The sequence below is a fragment of the Sabethes cyaneus genome, chromosome 3 (genome assembly GCF_943734655.1).
Source record: "Sabethes cyaneus chromosome 3, idSabCyanKW18_F2, whole genome shotgun sequence".
Lineage (NCBI taxonomy): Eukaryota > Metazoa > Arthropoda > Insecta > Diptera > Culicidae > Sabethes > Sabethes cyaneus.
Genome location: NC_071355.1, coordinates 143,904,787 through 143,914,803, shown reverse-complemented (window position 1 = coordinate 143,914,803; position 10,017 = coordinate 143,904,787). Strand labels below are relative to the sequence as shown.

General features: G+C 37.0%; 2 protein-coding genes across 2 annotated transcripts; both read left to right on the top strand.

Moving 5' to 3' along the window:
* Positions 1 to 948: 948 nt before the first annotated feature.
* LOC128741423 (ubiquitin-40S ribosomal protein S27a) lies at positions 949 to 4,135 on the top strand. The gene is made up of 3 exons (XM_053837232.1): positions 949 to 986; positions 3,479 to 3,809; positions 3,868 to 4,135. Exons 2-3 carry the CDS (start codon positions 3,489 to 3,491, stop codon positions 4,015 to 4,017), a joined length of 471 nt encoding a protein of 156 aa, XP_053693207.1. The 5' UTR covers positions 949 to 986; positions 3,479 to 3,488; the 3' UTR covers positions 4,018 to 4,135.
* On the top strand, positions 1,042 to 3,491 carry LOC128744032 (ribosome biogenesis protein NSA2 homolog). The gene is made up of 2 exons (XM_053840772.1): positions 1,042 to 1,314; positions 2,430 to 3,491. Exon 2 carries the CDS (start codon positions 2,451 to 2,453, stop codon positions 3,228 to 3,230), a length of 780 nt encoding a protein of 259 aa, XP_053696747.1. The 5' UTR covers positions 1,042 to 1,314; positions 2,430 to 2,450; the 3' UTR covers positions 3,231 to 3,491.
* Positions 4,136 to 10,017: the final 5,882 nt, after the last annotated feature.

Below are 10,017 nucleotides of genomic sequence, written 5' to 3'. Positions count from 1 at the left end.
AACAAGGGTTAAACAGCTTTATGTATATCAATCTATAACTTGCTAAGCAGCGTCACTTTTAAGTAATTAACCGAACTTTCAAGCTGTCTTGGGTTCACTGCATAGAACGCTAAGCAGCTTCGAAATAAACTGTCAAAAACTAAGAAAAAACAAATTTAGCAGCACTTCTATGTTCTATTTTTATACTTCTACCTAACTTCTATATTCGTTGCATTTGCCTGCTGTTGGGTTTGAACCCGGGTGCTCCGCGTTGTAAACCTATACCGATCCACTGCGTCACCTTTGTCGTATACAAGCGATGTGAATTTTGCCAATGAGTTGTTAAGTAAAAGTTTGATTTGGAACTTGCAGCAGCTTTATGCAGCGCGAGTTAATTATAGAACATAAAGTTTGGAACCAGGCAATTAACTGTAGTAGTGAGATACCGACAGCATATGCTACATAACACAATAATGAAGAGCATTACATTCTAATTTATATTTGTAATTAGAAATGTGCGAGGATTAAATTTATTCAAGTGAAATAAAAATTAATCTCCAATAGTTTCAGGTTCTGCTGGTTTGATCACCAGAAATATAAACAAAAAAGCAACACGCAGAACTTGTTAGCAACTAAAGTTACTTCAGAACTTCATGTAGCATCCTAATAGCTTTGAAGTATCTATGAAGTACTCGCAGCACTTCTTAAAGCATTTAGTTCCACATATACTTGATATACACTACTAATCAGCGTGAAAGTTCCACGGAACTGAATCTGAACTAATTATGAACTTTCGAGTTCGCGTGTCAAGTAATATTCGAACTTTTGGTTGCTTGGGCCGTCTGCTGCGTTACGTCATATTCAAACGAAACCTTAAAAAAATGGTTACTCGATTTTTTGCTGCTGCATGGGATCGTTTCCTGTTCTGATGCAGTGTTAAAATACCGTAAGAGGCGCTGTGAATCCATTTCCGTTTTCTTTTGCTTTGTGTATGGTGTCAGAGTAAGGTGAGTTTTTTCCTGCTTGAACTAAAATTGGTAATTAAACTTAGTATTTAAGTTACATGTTCTGCAAAATAAGTTGATATCGTAAAATAGATTCAAATCTAATAAAGGAAACCAAGTTTGGCGTACTAATTTTGTTTAGGTTCGAAATAAATTCAAACCCCGTGTATCGTAGACCGCACATGTAAATGGCCGAAACGTCAAATTAAGGAGTAAACAGTGAATAGTGTTGAAGAAAGTGATTTTGGGGCTCTGTGACGAATATATCGCATATGTTGAGGATCTTTTATGAGAAAGCGGCAAGAATTTAAGTAAGCGTTTCACTTTCTAGGTGAGTATTATTCTATCTAAGTATGTTGAACAAGAAATCGCAATGCTCCGGTTATGCTTTCTTATTCAAGTGAAACATTTCGAATATTCAGAACCAGAACCCCAAAAACTAAAACATAGGTAGTGTGTTGTTCCTTTTTTGAAGCAAAAACTTTTAAAGGTTTTAAACTTGCCGTTGCAAGAATCAAAGAAGGTAACTTGGCCATACTCCGGTTTTAGTTTTTTAAATGAATGCTGAAAAGTGGTTTCACTTAGGTTAGTCGATATACAAAAAAAATCTCCAGGCACCATTAGAAGCATGCGTATGAGCTGCAGTTGAATTTTTTTTGATTTACTGAACAAGTTCAGAATAATAGTCGTATATAGGGTTTGTTTATTTAGTTAAAGGTATTTTTGCTCAGTTATTTTCGAAGTACGACGTTTAATAATTTATTAATAGGTTACATATTAGTCAACCAACCATGTATTTTCCGTATTTTCATGACTTAAATATAAATGTATATTGTTAGTGCGAGTCCATAATAGAGATACGGGCAATTACTGATAAACAAACCCTTTTATCTCCTAGCTTTGCAGGAATCATAACAAATTGATTTATAATTTGTATTTCGACAACAGTTTTGTGAAGTAAGAAAAGTGAAGCTCGTCATGATACTCGACGGATAACTAAACTCAGCTATATATTTCTTGTTCAATTCAAATTCCATTATTTTCTATTAAATTGGATGCACACAAAGTAATGAGATTAAATTCGTTTGTAATTCTCTTTTATCTGGATTTTAACCAAAGAATATCAAAGAAAAAGTATTAAGATCATTGTAAACTTATAATACTTTTTCTTCAGTTTATGATGTAGTTTTTTTTAAACCGTTGGCCTGATCGAAGCTAAGATTAGGTAATCATTTCCTACATCTTAGTCAAATACTTGGCCAAGAAAAAAGCACACGTCGACGGTCATTGAACGTTTATTTTTCATAATGCTTCAATAACATAATTGACGCGTCACATAAATTGCAATTCGAGAAAATACTCATTTTTGTGTCATCTATTATTTATCTTATCTAACTCAAGAAAATGCTAGTTACCTTCAATATACTAACAATGTCCGTATTTTAGCTCTGATCACTCGCATTCAACATGCCGCAGAACGAGTATATTGAACGTCACATCAAGCTACACGGTCGCCGTCTCGATTATGAAGAGCGCAAACGAAAACGCGAGGCTCGCGAGCCTAAAAAGCGTGCAGCCATGGCCCGTAAGCTACGAGGCATTAAGGCCAAGTTATTCCAGAAACAACGGCGGAACGAAAAAATCCAAATGAAGAAAAAAATTCAAGCACATGAAGAGAAAAAGGTCAATAAGAATACCGAGAAAGTTGAAGATGGTGCTATTCCGACCTATTTGCTGGATCGTGGGGTACAGTCAAGCGCTAAAGTTCTCTCTAACATGATTAAACAGAAACGGAAGGAAAAGGCCGGCAAGTGGGATGTACCGATCCCAAAAGTACGTGCTCAATCTGATGCGGAGGTGTTTAAAGTTATCCGTAGCGGAAAGACGAAACGAAAAGCCTGGAAACGAATGGTTACAAAAGTCACATATGTTGGAGAGAACTTCACTAGGAAGCCTCCGAAGTTTGAGAGATTTATTCGTCCAATGGCGCTAAGGTTCAACAAAGCCCATGTGACGCATCCTGAGCTAAAGGCAACATTCCATTTGCCAATTATAGGCGTCAAGAAAAATCCTTCGTCGCCTATGTACACTAGTTTAGGTGTTATTACCAAGGGTACTGTGATCGAAGTCAACATCTCCGAGCTCGGCTTGGTGACACAATCTGGTAAAGTTGTCTGGGGAAAGTACGCCCAAGTCACGAATAATCCCGAGAACGATGGTTGTATTAATGCAGTGCTTTTAGTATAAAAACAATCCTCCCGCACATATCCTTTTTTTCTTCAATTCGTCATAGGCTATAAGATTGTGATGTTACCTTCAGAAAATACAAACTTGTAAAATTACCCATCACATTGAATTTCTATACTGTCAAAGTAGGGTTAGCGTTATATTCTTAAAATTTGAATAGCCAAATTACCGCGTTTTACATAAATCAACTTATTTTGAGACTTTATATTACAATTTAGCTAATCGAAATTTTGATTTCATAAACAAAGCACTTTCAAGATGCAGATCTTCGTCAAAACCTTGACGGGGAAGACCATCACTCTCGAGGTCGAACCGTCCGATACCATTGAAAATGTTAAGGCCAAGATTCAGGACAAAGAAGGAATCCCGCCCGATCAACAGCGTCTTATTTTTGCCGGCAAGCAGTTGGAGGATGGACGTACGCTGTCCGATTACAATATTCAAAAGGAGTCCACCCTTCACCTAGTGCTGCGTTTGCGGGGCGGCGCCAAGAAACGCAAGAAGAAGAATTACTCTACCCCTAAAAAAATTAAGCACAAGAGGAAGAAGGTCAAACTTGCTGTGCTCAAGTACTACAAGGTAAGCTTGCCGGATTCTGTTTCATGGTATTCCGAAATTCTTATGTTCTGTTTCTTAGGTCGATGAAAACGGTAAAATCCACCGTCTACGCCGCGAGTGTACCAGCGAAACTTGTGGTGCAGGAGTATTTATGGCTGCCCATGAGGATCGTCATTATTGCGGCAAATGTCACCTGACTCTGGTATACTCTAAACAGGAGGAGAAATAGGTGCGCTTGTATTTACTGTTTTCTATGGCTTGCTAATGACTCGTCGAGTCGTCAACAATACAAACTAAGATTACGGTCTATTTGATCCGTAAGGATTAAAAAAAACTATTCTTTGAAGATGACATATTCAAAATTTACGCTATGGTTAATTTATAGTCGGTTTAGCAAAAACGTATCTGAACGTTCGTTCATAGTTGGAAACATAGGACAACAATTAAGAACAGATTGCTTGTTAGATTTTGCCTATCTAAACCCTCTTACACTCTTAATTCGTAACCTTCCACTCGAGTACTCGCGTCAACTTTTTAACATGGTTAAGTCTCAATTGCATTAGGCTAGTTTATTAGCGGCTAGTTAGCGAGCTTGCGATTTGATTGTAAACTCGTCCGACGTCACTCGCCAACCTATAGCAAACCCACGAAAGATAATTTAGGCTTTAATCCGGCATTGTAAATGTTTCACGTTCATCGAGGCTTGGTTGATGAAAAAAAAGTAGAATAGTCTGTGTCTCGGGAGTCGGGACACAAATGTATGCTTGGCGTAGAAATACGAATGTATACACCTATTGGTCTCTCCCCTTAATATTGATGGTACTGACCTTTCGTATAAGGATATTAAATTTGAACATTTTTAAATCGAAAGGTATGCTACAATTCGATATACCTCTAACAATCTATAAATTTCACTTAAAGACCCACAAATAAGTGGATCAACGTGGCTCAAGATTGACAGATTAAATTCAAATTATGTTTTGATACATTGTCCCTCAAGTTTTAAATCAAGCTGTAGCCGCCACGCATTTTCAGTGACTAATCTTGAAATAATGATACATACATAGGTATTGATTTGCGTATAGATTTTGTGCGCTTTGCATAGTCAACATTTAACAAATAGGGTTTTTTTCTAATTCCCGTCGTAATAAGTAAAGCCATTCTAATTTTCATCATTTGTTGGATGGATTCAATGAATATTCCAAAAGTTCTTGTGCTGATTTGACTAAAACACACTTATCTTCCAATCCGTGAACTTTGAAATCACTGAAAAGCGACTATTAAAGCATATTATTGAAATTACGCAACTGACTTTATTTCTAAAATTCGTCGTACCGATCCGTCCATCAAAATTTTTCACCGTCCGAGCTAAAAATCACAACAATGTTTACGAGGCTAACGCGCATGTATTTGTGTAGGACGGCATGGCAAATGTTATTATGCAAAATTCCTGCAGGTCAGGCAAGTTTTTCTGGCTGTAGAATAAAGACAATGCCTTGCGTGAGTTATTTTCATTTATGAACGACGGAAATTAAAACGATTAGTCGACATTGTCTTCTTCGTCGCACGAAAAAACGTAGGAAATTTGGCTGGCAGGTTCTTTAATGATAAAAAGCATTTAAATAGATCTCAGCTCATTTTGATTGATCGCGTATGATAGACAACAAACTAAAATATTGGGGAATAACTAGTTTTGCATTGTGTGTCATAAACATGCAGATATTTTTAATAATTTGTGTTGGATAGGACGGGAATAGGCAATTACGACGAAGTAGCAACATACCCTAATATGTAAATATATCCGACTGAATCGACTGAATGTTATGATTCTATAACCTAGAGGAAAATTGATAGTACAGTAGGGTTTCGAATTTGGCATGGTTCGATTTTGGCAACAAAAGTATCCGTTTTTAGCAACACAAAATATTTTCCTTACAAAAATATGCTTGACTATCAGTCAGTTTCCGGATACATGCTTTAAATGACGCAAAAATAATGCCCTCAGTGGGTTCATAAACAAAAGTTTACTGTTATAGAATGTTTCGAACAATAATATTTTTATTGCCGTAGGGCTATGTCTTACCGCTGGTTGCGACACCGGACGGATGGCTCTTGGCGGACTTTTCAAGCATAAAATGATTGCAATCGTTGATTAATAATGAAAGATATTCGCCTCGATTCTGCATTCCGATCGGGCTCGCTCCGATCAGAAACGTCCCGATCGACGTGTGTTATCGTATGGATGTATTCCGATCGAAGCGCAATTTCTGATCAGATCCGGCTCCGATCGGTATGTAGAATAGAGGCGAATATTTACTCAATTTCTAACACATTTACATTCGATTGTTTCATATCAAAAAAGGGTTTCGATTTTGGCAACATAGGCGACACGCATTTGTTGCCATATTCAAAATCCAACTTTATTTAGAGCACATATCAACGAACTAACTTCTTCCGCCGTTCAACATTAGCATTAGCATAAGCAAATAGTTCGCTCAGATATGGCTATCACCGCTATTCTATACATATTTCGAACAAAATTTCCGCCAGCAAAATCAAATGGGCAAAACATCTCGTTCGAAACAAGTCGAACGAAATAAAGATTCGTTACAGGATAGGGGTGTATATAAACTCATTATATACCTGGCTACGTCCGAACAACCACAGGGGAAGTGGGTAGAAATGTTAGTGTAGCATTTACTTTTGAAAGTGCAGTCAACCCATACTACTTTCATGGATATTACAGGAAATCAAAAGTAACTTTTTTCTAAGGTGCGTAGTAATCATAGCTGTTGATGGAAACCTCTTGGCTTTTGTCCATATATAGGGTAAGACGGGGCAAAGAGTGTCACTTAAGCTCAAACTATGCTAGATTAAAAAATATCAGTATTTTAACCGCAATGCGCTATGTACAAAATATTTTAGGATATTTTCTAAATAATCCTGGAAATATTGAGCATCAGAAAATGTTTTTTATATTTTTCCAAGAGCTTTGAAAAAGACCCTGAGAGTGTCAAGTTCTTAAATAGGTTGGTTTAAATTTGATAGGATCCAGCAAAGTTATTTAAATAAAATAATGAAAACCAATTGTAGTTGCATGTTCAAGTCAATCAGTGCTAATTTTGCAGTTTTCCGCAACGTGTATTCAATATTTTCGATACGTTGTATTGAGCATTTTATCGCTTGGTCTATTTAAGCTGTGAACCATTTCGCGAAATTTTTAACTTTTTAGTTAAAATTTGACAGTTCCATGGCTATTTCACCTCGAGTGGTTAAAATCAGTTCAGAATGCGAACCATTTGATATTTGACAGATTGATAGTTGTTTTACTCAATCAGAGCATATATAAGATGAGGATGAAGATATGTTTCTATAACAGAGAATTTATTTATTCAGTCCAGGTTGGAATTGGATGAATTTAGGGTAAAAAACTAGTTTTAAGCAGTCTAAGCGGGCCACTGATTGTTTTACCTTATTACAAGCGATGGGTTGACTAAGTGGGGGATATCAGCATACCAATCTTCTTGCTATCTTTAGTTCTTCAAGCTGTTACCTTTGGAAGACACTATTGTTGAGCTAAACTTTTGATTTTTTGCTTTAAAAGTTGGAGCGGCGGAACTAATTTTGAACAGACCGAACCCATTTTCACCCGCAAGGTGCTTTTTTAAGGCGGAACCGAAAGTGGCTAACGTTATTGTGTTATCCAAGTAACCAGTAAGCACTAAACACTAGTCCTTGGACAACATTGTATAAGCATACAGAACTATGATTAAAAGCATATTTTTCTATATATACTTCTATAGAACTCACATAATGCTAAAAAGGCGAAATAGCGGGTTGTTAAAATGCTACGCCACAAGCATCCAATAAGCATTATCAGTGTTTGTTTGAGGCTTAAACGAAACGTCATTTTGTCTACATTATCGATGTATCGAAAAAGTATCGATGGCATATCGTTTGCTTGTTATCTATACCTATAAAGAAGGATTTCTGTCTGTCTGTCGGTCTGTCTGTCTGTCCGTATGTTCCTTATAGAATCAAAAACTACTGAACCAATCGGCATAAAAATATGCATGTAGAGGTTTTTTGGGGCCAGGAAAGGTTTTAGTGATGGTTAGAAACCCCTCCCCCCACTAAGAGGGGGGGCTCCAATACAAATGAAACACAAATTTCTGCATAACTCGACAACTAATCAAGCAAATATAGCAAAATTTGGCATGTGGGTGTTTTCGGGGACAAGAATTTATTCTATGGTAAATTGAGACCCCTCCCCTCTATATAAGGAGAATCATAACTCCTCTCCTCTTTAAAAGGGGGGGGCTTCCATACAAATTTCCTCATAACTCGAGAACTAATCAAGCAAATGGAACCAAATTTGGCATGTGAAGGTTTTCAAGGGCAAGAATATTTTCTATAGTAAATTAGAACCCCTCCCCACTTTACGAGGGGGGCTCCTGTACCAAAGGAACACAATTTTCCTCATAACTCGAGAAGTAATTAAGCAAATGGAACCAAATTTGGCATGTGAAAGTTTTCTAGGGCATGAATATTTTCTGCGGTGAATTAGAACCCCTCCCCACTTTAAGAGGGGGGACTCCTATACAAACGAAATACAAATTTCCTCATAACTCGAGAACTAATCAAGCAAATGTAACCAAATTTGGCACGTGGGTGTTTTTGGAGACAAAAATTTTTTCTATGATAAATTGGGACCCCTATCCACTTTAGGAGGGGGGGCTCCTATACAAATGAAATTCAAAGTTCCTCATAACTCGAGAACTAATCAAGCAAATAGAACCAAATTTGGCATGTGGAGGTTTCTGGAGGCAAAAATATTTTCTATGGTGAATTAGGACCCCTCCCAACTTTAAGAGGGGGTGCTTCTACACAAATGAAATACAAATTTCCTCATAATTCGAGAACTAATCAAGCAAATGGAACCATATTTGGCATGTGGGTGTTTTTGGAGGCAACCATTTTTTCTATGATGAATTAGGACCCCTTACATTTTTAAGAGGGGGGGCTCTCATACAAACGAAATACAAATTTCCTCATAACTCTAGAACTAATCAAGCAAATGGAACCAAATTTAAAATGTGGGTGTTTTTGTAGGCAAGAATATTTTCTATGGTATATTTTCTCTGGATTTCCCCACTTTAAGAGGGGGGGGGTGGGGGCTCCTATACAAATGAAAAACAAATTTCCTCTTATCTCGAGAACTAATCAATCAAATGGAACCAAATTTGGCATGTGGGAGATTTTGGAGTCTTGAATTTATTTTACAATAGTTAGAAACCTCTCACCCCTGTGGTAGGGGGATATGGACTCTCATACAAATACAGTCAACTTTCGTTCGTTGGGCTTTAACTTTAACTGGGCTACGTTTTAATCGGGCTCCCGTTAATTGGGCTATAGCCCATCTAAAACGAAGTCAAACGTCATTTCTGACAGCGTATTTTTTCTTCCGAGGGGCTCTTGAATATAGTTCATTCAAGTGTAAAAAATAATTTATATAGAAAATATTAAAATTAATTGAATGGAAAACAATTGCATCATATCGTTTGCCGATCCCTTATGAACTTGACCCTCCTATTTTTAGCATCACGGTGAAACAATTAAAAATGCCAGTATATATTAACATTGTAGCATGAAATTCAGCTATTTACTTGTTAAACAATCTAGAACTAAATTTCAACAATGAAAAGATTAGGTTCCTCTTTGATTCTGTATTTAACATTAGTGTATATTTTTATAAATCTTTCTGCGACGATACCTACAAAAACAATCGATATATCCCTCGGTTTTGACATCTCAGCCCAATTAACGAAAGTCTTTCACTAAACGGGCTAAGAGCTTAGTGCAATTAGCGAAAGTTGACTGTAAAATAAATTTTTGCGAAACTCAAAAACTAATCGAACTCGAGAAATTCGAGACTCTTCCATAAAACATTAGACAATACAAGACCACAAAAACTATCTATAGCAACACTAGATCATTCAGGACGAGACGGTCGCGAGTGTTGCCGGTGACCCGCCGTCGGAAGCGCCGCCCACTGGGGGGTTTGCAAAACTCGAGATTGTGACAAAGATCATCCGACATTCATGATTTATGTACAACACAGGTTAATTTGTGGCGATACGAAGTTTGTCGGGTCAGCTAGTGGTAAATAAAAATAGATTCGGTCGGGATTTAAAAAACTAAAAAAGCAAGCGATTTTTTTTTGCTGCAC